This window comes from Panthera leo, chromosome D2, assembly GCF_018350215.1.
Source record: "Panthera leo isolate Ple1 chromosome D2, P.leo_Ple1_pat1.1, whole genome shotgun sequence".
Taxonomy (NCBI): domain Eukaryota; kingdom Metazoa; phylum Chordata; class Mammalia; order Carnivora; family Felidae; genus Panthera; species Panthera leo.
The window spans coordinates 46,283,499-46,308,238 of record NC_056689.1 but is presented as its reverse complement, the minus strand read 5'-3'; the positions used below and the strand labels follow the sequence as shown (position 1 = coordinate 46,308,238).

The 24,740-nt window shown below is 42.6% G+C and overlaps 1 protein-coding gene across 7 annotated transcripts in view; it reads right to left on the bottom strand.

Moving 5' to 3' along the window:
• The window catches only part of WDFY4 (WDFY family member 4), a 309,530-nt gene that overhangs the window by 111,013 nt on the left and 173,777 nt on the right, over positions 1 to 24,740 (bottom strand). For all 7 annotated transcript variants that reach the window (XM_042907733.1, XM_042907735.1, XM_042907734.1 and 4 more), the window contains one exon: positions 5,998 to 6,075. In XM_042907733.1, the coding sequence (XP_042763667.1) occupies positions 5,998 to 6,075 (78 nt within the window). The remainder of the gene's footprint in view (positions 1 to 5,997; positions 6,076 to 24,740) is intronic.

The window sequence follows — 24,740 nt, the reverse complement described above, 5'->3', positions numbered from 1 at the left end:
CAGAAGTACAGGGTCACCCTTAGACACATTTCCTCATGGGCTTGGCCCCGAACCTCTGGGGATGAACAGACCAAGCCCTCTTAATTGGTTGAGAAAAATTAAACCCTACAGGCATCCCTGAGCACCCTCACGGTGTGGAGTATACATCCTGGAGCCAGGAGCAGGCCAGGAGAAGATAGTGGTTTTTCAGCTCTGAGACCATTCAATCCAGGTTGGGGGAGGAGAAAACCATCTGCTCGCTGGCCTTCAGAACCATGTGACTGCTGGGTGTTGTGCAGAGCACAATAGGACCTGAAGGTCCTGACACTATTCATCAGAATAGGTTGGACAGAATGGACTTTATAAATGGAACACAGAATCTCACCACAACCCCTGCCCTTCAAAAATGATGCTGAAGATACTCCTTCCAGTGTCTGGACTGGAGGTGTGTGTATGTGTGTGTGGGGGGGGGGGGGCGGAATCACAGACCTGCCAACAATTGGTAGATCCGAGAAAGTCATCTCTGTCTCTGGACCTCAGATTCTCCAACTGTCAAATGAGAACTTTGGCCTAGATATCATCTAAGGGTCTTTCAAATCCTAATATCCTAGGAGTCTAGAATGTTGAAGAATTCTAGAATGTATGTGGAAACTAAAACCTTTGCTATTAATGACGATAATCCCTTACTGATGACATCTTTATAGTTTGCATATGTGGCACTTGACTGACCCCCCCCCCAAACTGCTTTTGTATGCCACACTGAAGTTGTCTCATCACCTGTCAAAGGAAACTTGACACCTGTCAGCTTTGACAGCGGAATCTGCTTTGTCTTTGGGGTGAACTTTTGCAGTTATTCAAATATTTGATGGTTATTTGCCCTATCTTTTGATTTTAAGTTTTCAGAAAATTGAAAGGTGTGTTAATGTTGAGAAGCACAAATCTCATCAACTTAACGTCAAGAGAAAAGAAATCACTATCATGCATCAGGGCTGAGCCCCTCACCTGCTGTATCTCCGTTCCTCTACCCAGCGGCACCATGCGTGAAGCTTGAAACTTTTAAATGATTTCTACTATCCTCATAAAGAAATCAAGTCTGGGAGAGGAGACGTGGTTTCTCCAAGGACCACCGGGTGATGGAGCTGAATATAACAGACAATACAGCGCTCGTTCCATGGTCTTTGGGGTCAGACGAACCAGGGTTATCATCATGTTTCTGCTATTCTCTAGTTGTCTCATGGAAAGGGGCTTCATCAAATGCAGTTAATGATATTACAATAATAATAAAGCCATGGGTTTATGTAAGGATTAAATGAGACAATATTTTCAAGAGTCTTTATGCGGTGACTTTCTCAGTGTAAACAGTATTGTTATTGTGAATAAAGCAAATCCTATTTCAAAGCGAGATTATTTTGTTTCTCCACAGTTCTCACATTTATATCCCAAACAGCATTTTATATAATACTCCGACTGGTTAATAAGGAACTCCAGAAAAATAATGTCTGTCCTGTCCAAAGCCTTTTACAGGGATGAGGCTATATGAAATGAATACACGTTTAGGGAAAATATTTCAGCTCCCTGGAGATTGTCACTGGGTTTCGAATAACATATTAAGCTTCATAGAGGATGAGTAATCCCAAACTATTGGGTTGTCCACCTTGGATTTAAAATTAGTCTTTAAACAGTATCTTCTTCACCCCAAGGATCTACCTATGAACCTGGGGGTTCATGGCTGCCTGTGTCTTCATCACAGAGCAAATAAGTTGTTTCAAATACCTGCAGCCAGACAGGCATGTGTCAGTAGTGAGATCCCTCAGAGATGAGTGATTGTTTAGTCCGTGACAGAAAGCCCCAAGTGGTCCCAGGAGAGAGGACACAGGATGATCAAACGGCAAAAGCCCTGAGTTCCCATACCTGCAAGGTGCTCTGCTTTTTTTTTCAATGTTTATTTGAGAAGGGGACAGACAGAGGGGGGCATACAGGATGGAAGCAGGCTTCACACTAACAGCAGAGAGCCTGATGAGGGGCTCGAATTCACGAACTGTGAGATCATGACTTGAGCCAACGTGGGACACATTACCGACTGAGCCACCCAGGCATGCCACCTTCAAGGTGCTCTCTAATGCCTGTGTTTCTGCATAAGGTAAGGTCCCCTTTCGGCTTCAAGCTCGATTGGGCCAAATGCTTAGAGACTTAGAGGCAGGATTTCTGGTACGTTAGAGGTAGCTATGACTTGGGGCTGAATGGAAACTTTTCAGTAGCATTAATGAGCTTTTCCTCTGGGCAACCAACTCTTCCCTGCTTTTGGTCGCCCATGCTTTGGAGGGGCTGATCCCAGCCCTGGCTTCAGTTCTGAATGTCATCCGAGTGGTGGAGGACGATTACAGGATGGGCTAGTGCACATGATTCCCCAGGATTGGAGATGGTGCTCTCTGAACCTATACGGAGCAGACAGTGCAGAGAGGCAGATGCATGGGTACACAGTTGGGGTCACCTGCCCCACGTCAGGGTGCCTTTATGCGCATCAGAGTGCCCCTGAGGCAGAGACAGTCCACAGGCATGTAGCTCAGCAAGAAGACACTGCCTTTGTGCAAGCTAGAAAATGGGTCCCCAGCCTTTACATGAACGTTGCCTAGTTCTAGGATGTACAGCCTGAGAGGGAGAGAGAAGAGAAAGGGAGAGAGAAGAAACAGGTTGCTTAGAACAGAGCTTAAACACCTGGATCCAGCTCTTCTTGAAGCCTCCTTCCCCAGATTTTTTAGTACCACAAAACTTCATTTGCTGCCTGAGCCAGTTTGAGCTGAGCTTCTGATATTTGCATTTGAAAGAGCTGTGACAAAAAACTTAATATACAGAAACTCAGCAAGAAATGGCAACAAACTGTTGGCCCTTAGAGAACCCAAAAGTGTGCGACAGAACACTGCTTCTCACATAAAAGAAAGGCCACTTCTAGGATGGCAGGCATCTTGCAAGAGCTTTAACCAGTAAAGCCTGAAATGTTTTAAAAACAGCACAGACAGAATGAGGCATTTCTGTCAATTATGGTAAGGAACCGCCATAAGAACAGGATGGTCTGGGCATAGAACCAGAGCAGCTGGACCACAGAAAAGAGAACAAACAGAATTTGGAAAAGGCAAATGGGAATCCTGGCAGGGCCAGAGTCGAGGAAACTGTTTTTGCCAGTACTTCTGGAGCAACAAGAAATTTGGGAGATTGGATATATCAAATTGCCTGATTTATTGGTAACATAATGATGGGATATGATGATGCTTGGATGAACTTCCAGGGCATTGGGTAATGTTACCTGGTCATGTTGCGGGCTCCTGCCATCTGTAGAGACCTCTCGGTTGTGGGCAACAGGCCAAGTTAGGGAAGTCTTACACCACGTATTACGGAGAGCCCTGTGGGCCGGGATCCCTGAATCTCACTACGACCACCCTTCTGGGAGGGCTTCCTTGAGTACACCCAGCACACGCTGTCCTTGAAGAACTTGGTGGGTTTCACTAGCCTGATCTCTTCACAGAATTTGGACCTGGCTTTTCTGGAAGTAGAGTGGGGGCTGCCCTCAGAAAATGTATTGCCCCTTAAAAAAGCAGGGTGGATGCTCTAGGCCCCATTATCTCTGGCAGATGGTGATTACCTCTGCATTTCTTTAAACGTTGAAACAATCTGTCTTAAATATTTAAACACTTGGAAAGAATCCTTATGGATTAGCCTCAAATGCTGATTTTCTCAAAAATACCTCAAACAGTAAAACTCTACACAACTTTCTGAAGCATTCTCTGAACCCCATTGAAGCCCGCTGCTGAAAATGAACAAGGCCAAATGTTCTAGAAGGCTGGGGACTTTCCTCGTGGGCTCGGAGCCTCTGCCGAGGTTCTGTCCTTCCCCCACGAACTTTCAGTCTCACACATTCCAGCAGAAACTCACAAAGTACCACACAGCACATCTCTTCCAGTCATCAGCAAATCTCCCAGGCTCTTCCAACCGTAGGAAGAGAGATTCTCACATTCTCGACTGGGTGCTGATTTGGATGTTTAGACAAACAACACCCTCTATCTTGGAATGAAACAAGTGTGGCGAGGATGCCCATAAACAAAGGATGTAATTTTAAACAATTCATCGTATTTTCCCCCAAGAGCAATTGAATTTATTAGCTATATTGCTAATCCTGAAAGAAGTCAGTGAATACAAGTGGTGGGGCATTGATGTGCAAGGGCCTGTCCGAGGGGCTCAGATACCAAGCGGCTAAGCCAGCAGGGCACCCCTCCAGCTGTGCAGTGCAGTCAACAATGTAGGTGCCCATGAGGAGGTTCTTCTCCACACTGAGAGTCTGCTTCAGACCAGCTTGTGCGACCAGAGAAACAGGAATGTCTCCTGATAGCTTTGATAGCCGCATGTCCTGTAGACCCCAAACCCCTCTTTCACCCCTGTCAAGTCTGATAAACTGCCCCTGTCCTTACTCACAGGATAGCTGGGGAGGCTATGTTGCTAACCTGTGTGTTTCTGGGGTGCAGGCTGCACAGCTCATGAATCCTTATTTCCGGGGGCGTGTGTGGGCTCCCAAGTGAGCTTATTTGGAGGGAATTAGACCAGGTTACTTGGCCGAAGTTGATCAGAGCTGATTTTGTTCCCCTGACATTTGGGCAGGCCTTCCTTGGCCCCTTACCCCATCCCAGGCATGCTTCATGACTCCTTACACCCTATTACTCTACTCTTTATAGTAAAATATCCTAGAATTGGCCTCATCACCCTGCTTGTGGTTATTTCCTTACTCTTGGTCCTTCTACTGGGTTTTAAGAACCTTCAAGGCACAGCAGTGACATTATAATCTCTGCCTTTCCTGTACTTAGCATAGATTTTGGAACAGAGAAATCGTAAAGCAAATAGTATTTTTAGTGGGGTTTTAATACTATGTATATGTTGTGCTCTATTATTAGCAACAATTTTTTAAAACGTTAACAAAAAATAAAAATAAAAAAATAAAATGTTTGTTAACAACAACACAGACTAAAGATGAACCTCTTAGCCATTCCATAACCGCACAACGGACATGTATTCCCTGCCAGTCACTTCTTGGTGCTCTATGTTTTCTCTTTAATTTTTACAGTTAGGAAATATTATCCCTTCTTTGAAAGGGGGACCCTGAGACTCAGACTGCAGGCCTGGGACGAGGCAGACCTGAGACTCAACTAGAGATCTCACTGGCATGACAGTCAGTGATCTTTACCTTGACTGTCCAGAAATCACACCTAGAGAGGGGTTGTAAGTATCTACATCTGCCCTCATGGTGGCGACCCACTGAACTTAGGGTAAAATGCAAAATCCCTAAGGAGGCAGCAAGCCCTGTGTGTTGTGGCCCTGCCTTGTCTTCACCCTTGTTCATCTCCGGTTCAGGTCACCCAGTCGCTTCTTCTTCCAGTTAACTGGCGGCATCCAGCTCTTTCCTGATCAGGAACTTCCCACATGCCTTCCCTTAGCCAAAAACACATCCTCAGAATACTTCCGTCCATCCTCCTCCTCCAGATCTTAACTTAATGGTCACTTTCTTGGAGGGGGCATCTGATCGGCCCAAGTTAAATTCTCCCCACATCATAATCTCTCATTGTACCTGTATTTTCCGTGTCTCTTGCTCAACACGAGTAATAACGATCGATTTATTTGTGTAGTTATTTCATATCTATCCCTCCAGAGAAGTAGAGTGAAGTTACCAGAAAGTGAGGCCATGTCTGCTCTGTGTACAGTTGCACCTGTACAGGTCTGAGGCACTCGGGGTCGACACCTATTTACTAGTGAATGAATGGGTAGATGAGAGGATAAACATGCTGACTATTTCCTCAGCTGCTGACAGCGTGGGTCCACATTCACTGCACAGGTTACACAAGTAGGTCTGACTCGTTGCTGGCCAATTATTGACTTAGCCAACTAGAACTTAAACCAAAGGCCTTCCTGATTCTTTGCTCCAGGTCCAGGGTAGATTCCTGGCTTCTGTGCAGAGAAAAGAGCTGTTCTGCTTCTTACCTGGACATGATCTTTGTATAAAGATGCATATAGTTCCTGTCCTCTTCTTCTGTAGTTCTCGATACACGACACGAAATCCTGGAAGAGAGAAAACAGGTCACAGCTTAATGACAGTTGTGATTTCAGATAAAAACTTCTCCATTCTGACCAATTATCAGGGGAAATAACGGTTACAAGTTTTGTTGGTCAACTCAGTCACAACCTCATCAATAAAGACTTCACTTACGCTGACACCACGCATACAGATATGCACACACGCACACACATGTGCACACACATACACGTCTGTGGGTTACTTCCACTTCCAGCTATCGTGAGCTAGCTTACAACAGGTCAGTCTTCCTCCCAAGAATAAAAAGAAAAGCCATATTTGAATAATCTCCTTTAAGGCAGCAGAGAGTACCAAGAGAGCCAAGATTTAAGATGTCAAGATCTTGGAGATAAAGAAAACTCACTGAGATGTGCCCAATGCCTGATATCTATGATTTTTTGCCCCTGGCATATTTGCAAGTTTGCAAATAACACAAGAAGTTGAGCTGAACAGAAAGTGGTGGGTAAGAAGCAGAAAAGCTTAACGGAAATTGTGATGCTTTCAGGTGGCTAAGGAGACAAAAATAGGAATTCAGGCTCACCAAGACACCTAGGCCATAAGAGACCAAGAGTCCAGAAATAGGACAGTACAGAGAGGCAAGTCCAGCTTTCTGCACTGATGTTCTCTTTTAAGCAGTTTCTGATTTATAAGCAGTGTAAGTTGTAAAAACCAACAGGATTTGGGCTTTATAGTGGGATCTCTCAAGGGCTGCGCCGTAGAAATAAAGGCGGATTGGAAATAGACCAGGTCTTACAAAGCTGAAACCTGACTTCCAACGGGCTCAAACTCTGAGTATATTATAGTGATCTGCCCCCACTCCAAGTACATGCCAGAAGGCAAAGAAAGTCCTTTCTGGAGAAGGATCCCACCATCTGAAGCCTCTAACTGAGAATTTTCATACGAAATGTTCAGTAGTCAAGCAGAAATTACTAGATGTGCCTGTTAAAAGGATGAACGGAAAAACAGATAATAAAAACATACCCCCACATATGTCCAGACATTACAGTTACCACACATGGACCTTAAAATAAGGCAAGGTAGTCCAAAAAAGGCAGAATGGAGGCTTTTGCAAGAGATATGGAATCTATGGAAAATAACCAGATAAAAATTCTAAGTCTGTGAAATGAATTAATTGAAATTAGAAACTCCATAGGTAAGTCTGACAGCAGAGTGGATACAACTGAACAGAGGGTGAGTAAAATGGAAGAAATATTCTTGCTAAATATGATGAGATATAAGTATGGAAAACACTTAAGACAAAGATAGTTAGATACGTATGTAATATAGAGAAAGCATCTAGCATATGTGGACTGGTGTCTCCAAAGGGGAGGAGACAAAGAAGCAATATCTGGAAAGTTAATGAGAATCTTCCCAAACGGGTGAAAGACTCATTGAGCCACAGATTTGAGAAATTCTGTAAACCTCAAACAAGAAAAATACAGTTAGAAAACCACCCAGAAGCCCATCACAATTAAACTGCAAAAAAGAAAAAATATTCAAAAAGATAGCAAAAGTTCTTATCATCTTTAAAGAGGCGACAGTAAGAATGGTAGGGGCCAGAAGAAAACGGAACATCTTCGAATCATGAAAGAAAAAAAAAAAAACTGACAAGCTCAAAGCCTCTACCCAGTGAAAATATCTTTCAAAAATAAAGACAAACCAAAACATTTGCAGGCGAATAATACTGACAGAATGCATTACCAGCAGAACTGCATGAAATGAAACACTGAAGGAGTTTTTGGGGTAGAATGAAAATGATTTCATATTGAAGCATATATCTTTGGAATGAATGAAAGACTACAGAAATGGTAAATATATTAGTATATCTAAATGAATTTTGGCTATTGGAAAACAATAATAGCAATAATAATAAAAACTTACAGGATTTAAAAAATAAGAATTAAAACACATGAAAAAATAACAAAAGATGGATGGGGTAAATGAAATAGTGTCCTAGGTTTCTTCAATTAAAAATTTGGGGGGGGGGGGCGCCTGGGTGGCTCAGTTGGTTGAGCATCCGACTTGGTCTCAGGTCATGATCTCACGATTGGTGGGTTTGAGCCCCATGTCAGGCTCTGTGCTGACAGCTCGGAACCTGAAACCTACTTCAGATTCTGTGTCTCCCCTCTCTCTGCCAGCCCCCCATGCTCTGTGTCCTTTTCTCTCTCTTGCTCTCAAAAATAAATAAACATTAAAAAAATTTTTTTTAATTTGGAAAAAGGGTCTAATTTACATTAGACTTAAATAAAGCAAATATGCACATTGTAATTTCTAGGCTAACCACTAAAAACATAATAAAAGAATATGTGACTTCCAGGTAATAGAAGGGAAGTACAATAATTTAAAATAGTTGATAATATGTTGAAAGAGGGGAAAAAGGAATAAATAACAGATATTACAAACAGAAAATTTTAAACAAGGTGGATTTAAACTAAAATTGTCATTAATTACATTCAACGTAAATAGAGTAAATGCTCCAAATAAAAGATAAACTGTATCAAAAAGGAAAACCTAAGTAAATGCTACTTAAAAAGAGATACTCCTTGAAATAAGGACACAAAAGGTTGAAAGTAAAATGATGGTAAAAAAAAATAAACTAGACGAAGGCTAACCAAAAGAAATGTGGTAAAACTGTACAAGTAGCAGTCTTTAAAGTAAGAAGTGTTATTAGGAATGAAGACGGTACTTCATAATGATAAAGGATAAATACACTAGGAAAGTATAAGTTCTAAATGTGAGGCATCTATTAATATAGCCTCAGAATATATAATATATAACATAACAGAATTGAAAGGAGAAGCAAACAAGTCTACAATCATACTGGAAGAAGATAACTTATCTCTCAGTAACTAACAGAAGAAGCTGACAAGAAATAGAAATAAAGAATATTTGAAGACTATAGTAGGCAAGCCTCATCTGATGAACTGTTTAAAAAATTGCAGAAAATAAATGATACAGAACGCTCAAATGGAATTACTACTAAAACCTGCCACAGGATGGAACATGGAACAAACATAAAATAATTTCAAATGGCCGAAATTACACAGAATATACTTTTTTGAACATAGTGGGATTAAGTTACAAGCAATTTTTTTTTAATCCCCATATATTTAAAAATTAAGCAATATTGTTTTAAGTAGCCCATAGGTCAAAGAAGAAATCAAAATGGAAGTTAGAAAATATTTTAGCCTAAATGAAAATGAAAATATCACATAATAAAGCATGTATGATAGAACTAAAACTTTTTTGTGGGGATATATGTAATATACCAATAGTATTATTAGAAAAAATAAGCATGTAATCTATCAAGAAATTTGAAAAACAATTCAAACCCAAGGAAAATACGTTTAATATCTCCCCCAGAAATTCTGATAAAGAAAAAAAAACAGTCAAAAGTTACCAAGAGCAGGAAAAAGAAAACGAGACATCATTCTAGATTCTACAAACATTCAAAGAATCATTATGAATAACTTTATGCTAATACATTTGAAATTTGGATGAACTACACACACATTCCCCGGAAAACATAACTTACCAAAGCTGATACAAAAAGAAACAGAAAATCTAAATTGTGCGATGTCTATTACAGAAACTAAATCTGAAATAAAACTCCCCCAACAAAGAAAATTTCAGGCCTGGGCATAAACAGTAATTAGAGGATGAGAGACCAAATTTGAGAAAAAATTCAGTGGAAATCAGCAATAGATAAAGCATAATGTGTCGCTACATAATTAATACCAATCCTTCTTAAATTTCCAAAAAACAAAAACAAAAACAAAAACAGAAGAGGGAACACTTCTAAACTCATTTTATGAGGCTAGCATCATCCTGATACCAAAGCCAGATAGATGTCACAAAAAGGAACACTATAGGCCAATATACCTGTAAACAGAGATGCAAAAATCCTCAATAAAATGCTAGCAAATAGAATTCAACAGCACATTACAATAATAATACACCACGACCTACTAGAATTTTTCCCTAGGATAAAAGGATGATTCAACATCTGCAAATCAATCAATGTCATATACCACATTTACAGAATGAAAGAACAAAAGAACATGAGCACCTCAAAAGACACAGGGAAAGCATCTAACAAAGTTGAACATTTATTTATGATAAAGCTCTCAAAAAAAGAAGTATAAAAGGAATTTACCTAAACATAATAAAGGCCATATGTGAAAAGCCCACACCTAACATCATAATCAGTGGGGAAAACCAAAAGCTTTCCCTCTAGGATCCACCAGAAAGCAAAGATGCTCACTGTTACCACTTCTATTCAACATAGCACTGGGAGTCCTAGTCAGAGCAATTAAATAAGAAAAATAAATAAAAGACATCCAAATTAGAAAGGAAGAAGTAAAATTATTTCTGTTTGTAGATGATATAATCATATATGTAGAAAACCCTACATACTCAACCAAAGAAGAAAGAAAGAAAGAAAGAAAGAAAGAAAGAAAGAAAGAAAGAAAGAAAGAAAAGGAAAGGAAAGGAAACTGTTAGAACTAACAAATGAATTCAATAACGTTGTAGGATACAAAATCACCATACAAAAATGAGTCATGTTTCTATACACAAAGAACAAACTATCCAAAAAGGAAATTAAGAAAACAGTTCCACTCACAATAGCAACAAAAAAAGCAAAATAAAATAAAGTAGACCTGTCTTCTCAAATAAAACAACTGACAGTATTTTCTGACAATGATAAAATTAAGCTTTCAAATTTCAAATATTAGAATGTTAGAAAACGTATATCTGCCTCTATAAGCTTGACAGTAGCTAAAATTTTTAATATTGGTGGGGACATGAACATGTTTTTTCCATATTATCCAAGGAAATGTGTCAACATTAAGGAGATCTACGTAACTCAAGGAACCAATATTCCAAAAGCATGTTAGACGCATGTTATAAAATCATGTATGAGTTAAAATATCCAAAGTGCAAAACAGATCAATATGTTTAATGGACAAAAAAATTCACTGATAAAGGTTTCAACTAACCTTTAAGAAGCTATTACTTGTTGAGTTTTGGTGGAGTATCAAAGAATGTCTATAATTTCCTTTCTGAATTCAAACTGCATATCTACAGGGAGCTAGATTTTCTTCATATATTTCAACCAAAAAAAAAAAAAAAATACAGTACAACTGATTGAGTAAAGAAGCAGATACAGGAATTGAATCCAACTGTCCTCTTACTAAGTCAGACAGATATTAAAGAGACCTGCAAAAATATAAAACAATACTCCCCTTTTAATAATTTTTATTTTGAAAAACATATTCATTAAAAGTGCTATTTATTTTTAAATATAATGGATTTATTACTGTTACTTTTAAATGAATTAATAAAATGCATTACTTTTTAAATTTTGTCTTAATTTCTAATGTGGTAAATATCAATAGATACAATAAACATAAACAAGGCTTTTTGGAGTCCCCAGTCATTTTTAAGAGGGTAAATGGGTCCTAAGAATTATTGTTCTAACAATATGAAAATCAATAAATTACCACTCCATGCAATGACATAGATAAATTGCACACAGTCTGGAGGGAAATAAGCCAGAGAAAAGCATATATACTATGTCATTTCATTTACATAAAAGTAAAAGCATGAAAAACTAATGTGTGATATTAGAGGCTAGGATAATGGTTCCTCGGAGAAAAGAGGGGTCTAGTGACCAGGAAAGAACATGGGGTTTGGGAGTGCTTCTGGGTAATATAATATAATGCTATATTTTCTTCTCTGAGTACTGGTCACATGTTCACTCTGTTAAAATTCTTAAATGTGAATATTTGTGATCTAAACACTTTTTTCTATGTGTGTTACATTTCAATAAAATAAAAAAAGTGTTTATCAGCACAGATTCAAAACAATATATCAGCACAGATTCAAAAACAATATAATTGTAAAACCCCACTTAACAGTTTTGAAGTAGTGGGAATAGAATGATTTCTTTCTTTTCTTTGATTTCCTTTTTTTTTTTTTTTTTTTGCAGAATTTTCTTTCATATGGCTGTTTACACATACTTACACACATTTATAAGTAAAGCAATCATTATGAGCATTGTAAGTGACATAAAATGGTGACAAATTTGACTAATTTTACATCTAAGGCAGAAGCCCAGACCTCTTTCATACACGGTGCTCTGGAGACTTGCAGCAGAAGAGAGCTCTTGGGGAGCACTTGGACACAAAGCAGCTCCTGTCACGTAGCACATGTGCCACACATCTTGCCAAAAAGGGATGGATGGGCCTTGTGTGGGTGACCCCAGGGGCTTAAATGGGACCAGAGCAGGGAGTTTCTCAGGCAGGCAGACTCCAGCAAGACATGTGACAACATGTCCAGACTTCCATGTTGCTCCGTGTTGCTAAGTGAGGGTCTGGAGGTAGAAAGAGAAGTCCAGGGACCTTGGTTCTTGGTCCTTACTACCCACAGTACATGGGCAAACCACTTGATATGTCTTGAGATTTGATTTACCATCTATAAAATGAGGTTAACAGTATCTCTTCTGATTATTCTAAATAGATGTTATGAAGATAGGGTGAGACTGTAGAATGAAAGTACTCTGTAAACTGAAAAGGGTCACCCAAAGAGACTATTTGTATGTAGGTCACAGGTAAGATCAGTTAAAAACAGTTGACTTAGATGGTCTCTTCGAACTTCACAATTAGATAAAATTCTGTGTGAGTTAAGTTATAAACCATCTTTACTCTTCAAAAAAATAGCCTAGCTACAATAGCTATAGCCCAGGAGTGTTTGCATCCTTGCTCAGATACTTCATTTCTAATGTCAAATTTACTCTCTATTGTTAAGTTCAGAAAACATTCATTGTCCTTCTCCTATTTTCCAGGCGCTGGAGTACAAAGATGAACCTCATATCTGCTTTTGTGGAATGTGATGGAAGAGACAGATGGTTATGAGCTGCCATGACCAATGTTGAGACAGAGCTATGCACAGGACATGGTAACACAGGACCCAGTAAATACACAGAAGAGGAGACCTCATCACCAATCATGTTCAGGGAAGGTTCTGTGGTTGAGATGTTGCTTTAGCTGTATGTATCTTAAAGGAGAGGTTTTAAATAGAAGTCTGATGTGGTCCATTAGCATTTTAATTGCTCACTCTTACAGCAATTTGAAAGACGAATTTAATGAAGGAAAGACTGGAAGTAGGGAGCCCCCTTAGGACACTACTGTCACAGGACAAGTGAGACATTAGATGGAGGAATGAGTAAAGTGGAGAAGTCAAATTCAAGAACTATAAGAAATGTAAAATTGGTAGGAATCAGTGACTGTATGAGAGAGTAAGAATTTCTCCAAAATTTCTGGTTTGCCTAATTGAGTGAATTAAATTAGATAAACTAAGAAAAATTAAGAGAGGATGCCTGGGTGGCTCAATCAGTTAAGCTTCCAATTTCAGGTCAGGTTACTATCTTGTGGTGAGTTCGAGCTCCACATCGGGCTCTCCGCTGTCAGCGCAGAGCCGTCTTTGGATCCTTTGTCGCCTTCTCTCTCAGCCTCTCTCTCTCTCTCAAAAATAAATATACATTTAAAAAAGAGAGAGAGAGATCACAAGAACAAGAGAAAGCAAGTTTAAATGATGTGATGTGTAACACGCTGAATTCAAGTGTCAGAGGTATGGCTGCACATCCCTCGAATAAAGCTCAGATGAGACATCCCAGGTTGATGAATTTGTGAGTCATGACCAACCAGATGATAGGAAAACCCTGAGAGATGATAAGATCCCTCCTAGAGAGTAGGTACAAAGAGGAGACTGGGGAGACAAGGTACAAAAGCTGGAAAACACTAGCAAAGTTCGGGCCAGCAGGAGAAAGGTTAGAGAGGTTTAAGGAAAACCATAAAGAGAGGCCATGGAAGCCAAGGCCATGTGACCACAGCGAATGCACCAGAGAAGTCCTGTAAGATGAGGCCTGTAAGATGAGACAAATCCATTGGATTTGTCTGCAGGAACTGGTCATTGGCAACTTCTGAGAGTTGTTTCAGAGGGATGATTAGATAGCAATAAGTCAACTAGAAATAGGATAAGGAAGTGGAGACCATGAGTATAGGCAACTCATTCAAGAAACTTGACTCTGAAGAAGAGAAAAAGAGGTGGGAGAAGGTCATAGGATAAAAGAGGAAGAATAGAACTCAAGTGTATTACCGCACTGAGGGGAGCTTGGCAGTGAATGGGAGACAGTTGAAAAGCAAAGGAAAAGGTCCCTGATGGTGCAGGTTCTGCCAGATAAACGAGAAAGGATGAGATCGGCAGCCCAAGTAGAGGTTGACCTGAGTACTGGGGGAGGGAGAGGCTCTTCGTGCTTGGAGGTGAAAGGAAGGACCTAGCACTTTACAGAGGACAAAGAAGTTTCCATGTGCATTATCACATTTAATATTTAGTCTCCTGACAAATCTGTATGATGATAAGTGGGATAAGCGAGGGTGAATGACTCCAACAAAACACTCCAAGGAAGTGGAAGCCCCGGAAGATGAGCTCTTGGAGGCCGCCATCACGTGTCTTCCCCACGCACATTTCCACCCCGCGCGTCTCCACAGTGCTAGGCAAACACTACTCTCCTGTTGGGCTTTGAGAACTTTCATGCTCTAGAAAGTTGTCACACTTGGTATGTAGAGACAGGAGGTGGGCGATTTGGGTCGGTTCAAGGGCACAGGCCCATCTGCCTGGGCAGCAGTGAATGTGGCACATGGATCAGGGACAAATTCAGGGCAGAGCTCTGCATCGTTTATTGGAACTAAATAGCCTTTGCTTAGCAACTGCCTGTGTGTTAAAGAGTTTGAGAACCTCTGAAGTAGAACAAAGGGCCTCAGACGGCTGTTTGGAGGTTTGAGAGGGTCCAGATCTGGTTTAGAGCCCGTGCCCTGCTGTCCCAGTGCCTCCTTAGGGAAGGGCTTGGCTACAGAATCCAGACCAGATCTTGGACTGGGGAATGGGGCATATCCCACTGTGGGCTCACCTGTAAGTGAGCTGACCTCGGCTTGGTAGGGCCCACCTTTGCCAGGGCACCCCTGGGGCTGGCCAGATGCTGGTGACCCTCTTGCCCACATGGCCCCACAGGAAGTGCCTGCTGTCCTCTGATGATGGTCGTTACACTTGTTTGTTTAAAGCATCATTAGCCCTGTAATCACAGCTGTGTGGCCCTGCAAACACAAGGAAGGCCAGCATCTGAAGACAGCCCCTCAGACTCTGCTCAGGAACCTGGGGCCAAGATTACAGCTAGAGCTCCTGGCCTCTCCAGCCAAGCACCACACGTGCTGGGTCCAGGACTAAACTCTTCACCTGGACTGTTATCTACTGTGCGCTGACACTTTGTACATCTCTTTTGAATCCTCACCATTTTCTCTGCTTGTAATTTCTTGCAAAGAAACCCTAAGATACATACACAAACATTCACTGACAACATTTTCCACCATCCCAGGTATAGTAGCACAAAATGAAACAACGTAAATATCAACACATGGGAGGCTGGCTCTTCCTTATGAGACAGTATTATGCAGTCATACAAATCATGCTCTCCCAAAACGCCACCACTAGCCCACATAGCACCTTTGTGTCCCTTTTTGGGCAGATACTGTCCTGGACCTGGATGGATGACTTGAATAATGGAAAAAAGGCTGGATTTCAGCTTCCTGTTGCCACTCTGGCCAGATGCCTTTGCGTGCAACCTATACAACCGTTCACTGCAGCCCTGATGGCAAAAAAGATTTAATGATATGGAACCAGGTTTTCGATATATTGATTTTTAAAAGGAGGTTGGACAGCCATATGCTAACAATAATAAGAGTTAAATCTGTATAGATTTGCATAGAAAAGAAAACCTGAAGGAAAAAACAGTATGGTGGCCAATAATGCTGTTGGCCAAATAGTGTCAGTTCTCTCCTCCTATAGGGACATGGCATGATCACCCTTCCTGCTACCTTTTAGCTAGGTGGGGCTGGGGAGAAGTGTGCAGAAGCTTAAAAGACTCATGAGATATTTGCTAAGTTCTTTTTTAATTGCCATGGTAACACTCAATGTTCTAGATGATGGCTGCTCCACGAGCTAATGTCTCTGAGGGAGGACAAGGCACGGTAGACTCCTGGCCAACTCACAAGGCACTTGTAACACAGGTGGGAAATAAGCCTTCGCTATTTTAGGACAATTCAGTTCGAGGATGTTTGTTACCGCAACATAACCTAACTTATCCTGAATAATACACACTCCAAGAATGTTAGAATGATTACAGTAAGGATGCACTAAAATACATGTAAGGCATGTGGATTCATGTTTGTGATCAATGGACAAAAGATCAAGAGACCTACGGTGAAAACAAGTGTGAGATCAATTAAATATTCTCAGCAAAGAGCTGGAGTGATCGAACGCAAGATAAATAACAGGCTTAGAGGATGATAGCCCAAATTATAAAATAAATATGGATGAGACCCTACGGATATAAAAAAAAAAGATTGAATAAATAAATAATGGGGCAGAAGAGAAAAACCTTCCTTACGGAAGAATTTCAGATAATATATGTAGATGCTTTCCTCACCAGGAGCCCACTCTGAAGGGTGGGCTGGTCTTAAGGACTTGCTTCCAAAAAACCAAGTATGGGAAGGGGAATGAGAGGAACTCTGCAGTGGAGAAATCTGGGAGACAGCACCAGGACCATGTGATGATTTACACGGGTGTCACACACCCCTGACCTGATGCAATGTGGTGAAAGCTCATTCTTCTTTGTGATCTTCCTTCCAAAGCTTCACAGCCCCAAGCGAGTTATGATAAATATTAGACAAAGCAAAATAGAGGCATACTCCCCAAAACATCTGACCAGTACTCTTCAAAACTGTCAAGGTCATGGAAAATAAGGAAAAGTCTGAGAAACTGTCACAGATCAGGGGAGCCCAAGGAGACACGATAACTAACTGTGATGCGGTGCCCCTCACTGGATCCCGGATCAGTGGGAAAACTGGTGAAAGCAAAATGAGGTCTGGAGTTTAGTTACTGTAATGTACCAACGTCAGTTTCTTTGCTGTGACAAATGCACCACAGTAATCTTACATGTTATCAACAGGGGAAGCTGGGTGAGGCACACGTGGCAGTATTGAATATGAAGATGGAAAGTATATGAAAGGTATACCTAGACAAAAAGTGTATTAGAAAATACACTGAAATTCTCACAGCTTCCCACCCAAACCCCATTATGAAACTGCGACGGAAGGTAAGAGTCACTGCTCTCCCAGCTGGGCACGGCTCCACAATGCCCTTGGGTATAAACAATTCATTGTGCTGAGTGTAATTCTCATGTTCAAAGACAAATGGTTTTTTGGCAAATCTCGTTCCCCCTAATTGCACGAGCCAACCACTTCATCAGACACTTAACAAAGAAACAGTAATTAATTCCCCAAAGGGTGGGAAAGCTGTGCGGTGGATATGCAGACGTATGGTGCCGAATTCACAGAGTCAAAATGGTATTGTTCTCAATGAACAATGTGAAGGAACTGTGAGAGTACTGTTCACAGCCTGCTTTTCGTTTCATGGATATATTTTAAAACTTAATCTATATAACATGACTCCACTGTAGGCAACCTTCCTTACAAATCTTTTAGGTTACAAGTATTCACTAATAATTCCATAAAAAAAAAATAACCATTCGATGTTGGTGTCAGATCTAGAGTCCTTTCACCCCTGGTCTCTCTGGCCAAAGAAAAAAGAGACAGGTGCAAGTCAAACTCAGGTGAGCTCCCATTCATGGAGGCAGGAGTGAAACCAGATGTGGAAGAGACTGCCCCACCCCCCAACCACAGATCTCACGTTCCCATTGGTCACTATCATCGTCACTCACTAGTCACCTTTTCTCCATTGGTGGGGGCTGAGAGGAAGAGAGATTTGATTAACAGTGTAATGTCATGGGGTGGCAATGAGCGACAGAAGAAACCATGCTCTGTGCACACACTTTGTAGGTACCATGAAACCATCATTAATACTCTTCTCTTTCCTGGAAACCTCCTCAGGACTCCCACGATAGAGTAGAAAACTGTGAGAGCAGTATTCTGAATTATTGTGGCTGGGTTTCCCACTAGCACCCTCCCCCCATTAGAATAAGCTCCTTGGGGACACTGCCCATCTCTGCCCCCAAGGGCCAGGTAAACAGAGACAACAATAAAAGTTTGAGAGATTGACATGAAACTCACAGACCCTTGTCACTCCTCCGGGCCATATTTTCTGCAGCTGTTTGTTCCCTGTGTGGAGTGAAGCACTCCATGTGGTCAGGATTAAGGAGATCCATCAGGGCCAGTGGCAACACTTTCAGGTCTGGCCTTCACACCCCTGCACTTTAAACCCATCTGAGGGGCACCTGAGTGGCTCAGTCAGTTAAGCGTTCGACTTCGGCTCAGGTCATAATCTCACAGTTTGTGAGTTCGAGCCCCACATCAAGCTCTGGGCTGACAGCTCAGAGCCCAGAGCCTGCTTCAGATTCTGTGTCTTCCTGTCTGCCCCTCTGCTGCTTGCACTCTGTCTCTCACGTTGTCTCAAAAATAAATGAACATTAAAAAAAAGTTTTTCTAAACCATCTGAAAATCAGGATTTTCCTGACTATAAAACATTCAATAAAGTTCTTCTGTTTATGCCTTCTCTGTAAAAGGCTGACGCATCTACCTTTAAATATAAGTCCTTGGTGGAGACCTGGTTTGGGTTACGTGACAGAAGCAATTAAATGCTTTCCTTGTGTGTTCATTCATAAGCCACGTACAATATCTATACATGTGCACATTAAATGTCAGCAGCCCATCGTGAAGGAGGGGCGTGTGCCCAGAGAGCCAGGTGCGGTCATGGTCGAGGGGTCTTTGCGGGATATCTATTTGGACAACTCGGGCCAGGAAACGCTCTTTTCTCCAAGTGCCCAGATAATTGCACTTTTCTCTGCTATGGAGACATAGCCCCTGGATTCTTAATAAATGTCAAGCAATACCAGAGTAATAATCATATTTCCAGCAATAATGACAAACAACTGGTGCTCGGAGTGGCTGAGGAGGGACCAGATCACCACAGCGCAATTCATCTCTTGTTAAATTCACTCACATATTAATTTCTAAGATGAACGGTGGTTTCTAATTTGTCTTTTTTGAACTGTGATGTTTTTATTAAATTCAATCGTCATGAGTGCATGGAGAATGACTACTCAAAACAACAACAACAACGACACTCCAGTGCAGCAAAGGACAAAGGCTTTGGGATTGCAGGTAACGAGTCTTCTCGACGAAGCCACCCTCCCTCCTCTTTGCTTCCTCCTTGGGCATCAGGGCCTCCATGAGGCTCCGACAGATGGGAAGTGTGAGAAAAGAGATATCTGTTGGTGAAGCCGCCAGTCTGTGATGCTTTGTTATGGCAGGATTTTCACTCCAGATAATGCCCAGTGCTGAAACTGCCATGTCAAAGAGAGAAAACAAAAGGAGACTGGAGCTTGTAGGGAGGATTCCTTCTTTCGGCTTTGAGAAGAGAGACAAGGCCACCTTGGCCGGGACTGTCCTGTCACTGTCTGCCTCCAGAGCAGAACTCTTGACCTGCGTACTCAGGACGGCCCTGACTGCAATCTGGGTCCACAAGAGGAGTTACCTGAGGGTGGTCCTGACCGTATCCCTGTCTTCCTTGGTGCTGCACACACTTGCTCACCTCGGCTCTCTTGGGAGGTCACCCCAGGGCTTGCCAGTAGGCACCCACTGTTGGGCTGTTTGTCGCTCACAGGTAATGCAATCAACACCAACACACCTGCCTCCTCCCTTAGGCTGGGCCCTCACAGATGCGCCACCGTTGAGTGAAAAATAGATAGCTGTGGCTGTGCAGGGTCTCGGCCAGGCCGGAGAGGGCGTGGCAGGCTTTCAGAAGGGGCGGGGGATTTAAAGTCCAGGAGAAGCAGTTGGTCCTCTGGTAGGGGGAGGCTCGTTCAGGCCAGACAGACCCACATTTGCCCCAGGGTACAGATGGGAGAAGACAGGGTGCACTGTAACCAAATATGGGTCTGCCCTGCAGACTGCACAGGACTGGGGCAAGGGAGGGGCTTAGAAAAGCAGCGAGGTCAGGTTTCTCGCCGCGGGGTTGTGGGTCTGTGTCCTATTCCGGGTGGCGTGGCAATAAATGCTGGGTTTTGATCAGGGACGTGACATGGTCAGATCACATCCTTAAAAATTCCCAGTAGGGGTGGCAAGGAGATGCTCGGCAGGGCCATCTGCTTTGGTCTCCCTAGGTCCCTGTTCGCAAGTTCTTCTACCTCCCAGCAAAAGTGTAATTGATGGGTGGGGGATAAACGTATGAACTATGTTGCCTCTTGTTCCACAATGGCAGCCAGAAAGCTAGAGCACAGTATAGATGCTTGGCTGTTACTCTTTATAGACTGCATGTTAATGATCTTAATTCCCCGGGAATTGGCTTTCTTCTTCTATTATTATTTTTTCTGATCTCGTTTCTGTGTTTTAGCACATGCATCCTTATCTGAAGGTAACATAAATCCTCTGGGGAGTGAATCAGAATATAAATAAATACATGAAATTAAGTTAAGACAAACTGGATATGATATTCCAGTAATACCAGACTAGCAGCTAACCCACAAGGCAGATAGATGGTCACAACTGTCCCTCTGCACCTGAAGGGGCCCCTTCCTCACTTCCAATCTTCCCTCACATCCTTCCTCCCCTTCCTCCTCCTCCAAGTCTCAGCTCAAACACCTCCAAGAAGCTCATGCGAGGCCCTGTCTCATCTGGGCACTTCTTGGGCCTTAACCTCCTGTTACACTGTAATTATTTCACCCTCCTAAGAAGGTGGGCTCCCTGGTCAGGGACCCTGTCTGTGCTGGCCTTAACTCAAGGGCCTGGGATACGATAGGACATCAATGAATGTGCATGGGATTTTGGAGAGAATGTCTGCAGAAGAAATGGGTGCTTAAAGATGAGAGAGAGAGAGAGAGAGAGAGAGAGAGAGAGAGAAATAGAGACGGATACAGATATAGTCAAGGATGCAGACATATTTTCTGATCCCCCAGAGAAGCTAGTATGGCACTTGACAGCTGGTTCCTGCCACCCTCCTCCTGGATCACTCTCCCGTTTGAGCTCCATGCCCCATTTATATGGATCTGTTCTCAAATACACCAACTCATTCCCACCATCCCACTAGCTGGGCCCATTTCGGGAACCGACATTCCCCAGGTGCTGGATGGCTACTCTTTCCTCTCAACTGAATTATCACATCCAACCCACAGTGATCACGAGCCAGTCTCTAAGACACCGTCTATTTCTTCCAGATCGTGTCACACTATCGAATATTTTCTCATTTATTCCCTTTTGCCCACAGTCCGTTTCCCAAACTGTGAGCGGACACCTCATCTCTTGCCCCAGCCCATACAGCAGCTCTTGGACACAGAGGTCCGAGGGTGAGGGACCATTTGCAAGAACCGATGCGACACAGACCCATTCAACTGCACTTTTGATTTACTCAATGACCTCAGCTAATTCTTCAACACCCCTAATTATACCAGTAGATCCACCAGCACCCGAGGACCCCTGAGCCTTTCTCCCAGGCCACCAGGACTGGACGGCCATGGTTCCTTCTGCTGTCTCCACTCTCCCCCACCTCTTCCAGGCCACGGAGTCGAGTCTTCACCAACCCCCATTGACAACAGCAAAGGGAAGGAAATTTCAGAACTTCCTGTTCTGAGACTTGGAAACACTTTTTTAATTAACCAAAATGGTTTCTCATAATAGATGGGTCCCAGGGCGAGAACGCGGCTGTAACTCACGTGGCAGGCGCCTGGCGGCCGAGCTGGGAGTGGGGCCTAGCGGGTTGTGAATGGCAACAGCGCCTCGGGAGGGCCCCGCGCTCACTCTCCACCCCACCACCATCTGCCGTTTTATCATTTACATAGTTTGGGACACTTCTGCCTTAGGAACTCAAAAGCGTTCTTACATTGATGAATATACTTAAGTTTTAAAAATCCAAATCTGGACAAGGAAACAAAAAGATGTTTCTCCCAACCTCATGTCATAATTTTTCAAAACTGAAAGCATTTTGTAGGACAATGATACCTTCCCCCAACCACAACATTGGTTTTGGGGATGCAGGTGTGTCGCACATTAGGAAATCTGAACCTCAAAATAAATTCCTGGGTATAATTTGCCTTTAAAGTAAAGGACTGCAGTTTTCAAAAGGATTCAACCCAGGATTCCTTTAAATTGCCAGGTCCCTAAGTTGATTTCAAATCTGTTTCAATTTATAAAATCTTCACCTGTATACATTTTTTTCAGAAACTCATCTACTGTAATTCTTCTTAGATGCCATCTAGGAGAGAGATCAATAAATGACAAAAGTATTCTTTAAATATAGAGATCACAGGCCATTCATCTCCATATTTTTAGAGAGGAACACTCTGCCTATTCAATAAATTCCTACGCTGTTGAATTGCGTAGGATGAAGTATTTGTGTACATTAAAATATCGTGGATTGAGCTGCAGACTTGAACCTCAAGTTACTTTGAAACATTCCTCAACGACACCCACTATATATGGTGCACAAACACAGCCTGATTTTGTAATAAAAATACTACAGAGATGAAAGAAAGAAAAACTAGCAAAAGGAGGTGAAAGGTCTAGTAAACTTTTTCAGACTAGATGTTTCTGTTTGGATAGATGTCTCTGGAGAAGGAACCGAGTATTTGTCCCTAAAGACTTTTCAAACATAATTTAGATTCAATGCGCCTTTCAACAGGCAGTGGTCGGGACCTTATGTTGAGAATATTCCATTGATTTGTGGAACTTGCATAACCTCAGTGCCTGCTCTCTTGGAGAGGGTTCAAGCTAAATCATCTAGCTGCCAAGAGCAGAGCAACTTTAGCCCCATTTCCTGTGAAGCTGAATGACCAGAAAAGCGCTCAGAGGTGGTTTTGGGCTGCTCTCAGGTGGGAGAGCCCTTGGCATCATGGCACATTTGTGGGGCATCATGACGCTGCCATCCCTTCATGCCAGTCACAGAGGAGGAAATGTGTGACTAGCATGAGGCAGGGCCACAGACCAGCCGTGGGATGAAGTGAGTTGCTGTTGGTATTGATTATTCATTTATTGTATGGACTTTGTATTCTTAGGAAGTCACGATAAAGCAGACCGCACTTAAGGGGCGCCTGGGTGACTCAGTCGGTTAAGCATCTGACTTCAGCTCAGGTCATGATCTCACGGTTCATGGATTTGAGCCCTGCATCAGGCTCTGTGCTGACAGCCTGGAGCCTGCTTCGGATTCTGTGTCTCCCCCTTTCTCTGCCTGCCCCCCTCTCAAAAAGAAACATTAAAAATTTTTTCTAAAAGATAAGTTTTAAGAATAAACAGTTGAGAGGAAAGTTCTGGTAGAGACAATTCTGTTTGCTGAGGTAGGTGCTTGCTGCCTGTTAAGAGAAGGTCAACATCATCTGATTTTAGTAGTGGGATCCCTCGATCGGGCCAAGGTCTCTGCCAGCCTAGCCACTATCCTTTACATGGATTGGAAAAAGGAGCCCCCCTCCGGACTGACAAGTGAGAACAAAAATGCAGGCCACACCACAACACACAGCTTGCCAGCAGAGATGGGACAGATGTCAGGGCCCATCCCCAAACTGCTTATCTCTATGTAGATCCTGTGTGGGTTTCCTCTAGCGTGATGCCACTGCTCGTCACAGTCCAGCTGGCCTCTTGTCCCTCACCAGTCCCTGTACCATGATGCTGTCCCCCCACCTGCCCCAAGACACCAGCCTCTCTCTGCTTAGACCATGGGCATGTCTGCATCCACAGTTATGACGGTGATTCAGCAGACTCTACTCATGGCCAAACCCTGATGTCGATCCTTTCAAGAGAACAAGGGACAGTCTCTCTTAGGCCACCGTATTCTCTCTGCATTTATCTGAAATCTTGTTCACACAAAACTGAGGGGTCTGGATCCAGCACCACCTAAATCCATCCCTGGAAAAACCATGCAAAAAGTGATTGAGGATGTTCAAATATCATGAGCAGAGACTTTTCCTCCTCACTAAACAGGTGACATCAGCTCAATGCTCAAATGACCCCGTGTCTTCATGCAAGAAGATGGTGGAGGTGGGTATCACACCCACGGGGCTCTGACAATAGATTGTGAGATTTAATAAAACACCTGCATTCTAGGATTCAGTTGGGATTGTTGAAAAAAATGAGAACTTTGAGACTTTGGGCATGGTGGCTTCTGTCTTAGGACCTTCTCTTCCAGCAAATATCTGGGGATGCTGTGATGTTTCAGGAAGCGTCCCCATCTGTCCCGATCTATAATAAAATTATATTTCTTCTTTTTTTTGAGAGAGAGAGAGAGAGAGAGTGCAAGCAGGGGAGAGGGGCAGAGGGAGAGAGAAAATCTTAAGCAGACTCCACACCCAAGTGCACAACCATGAGATCATGACCTGAGCTGACATCAAGAGTCGGACACTTAACCGATGGAGCCACGCAGGCGCCCCAAATTATGATATTTCATCAGAAACCAAAGGGCTGCCCTAAAAAGAAGAGAAATTTGAACTTGGAATCAAAGGTGGCCGTACCACAAGTCTGATCTGTGCAACCTCCCTCTTCCCTGTGTGTGTAGGGGCATGTGCGTGACCGGCTCTCAGCAAGCCAATGATTCCATT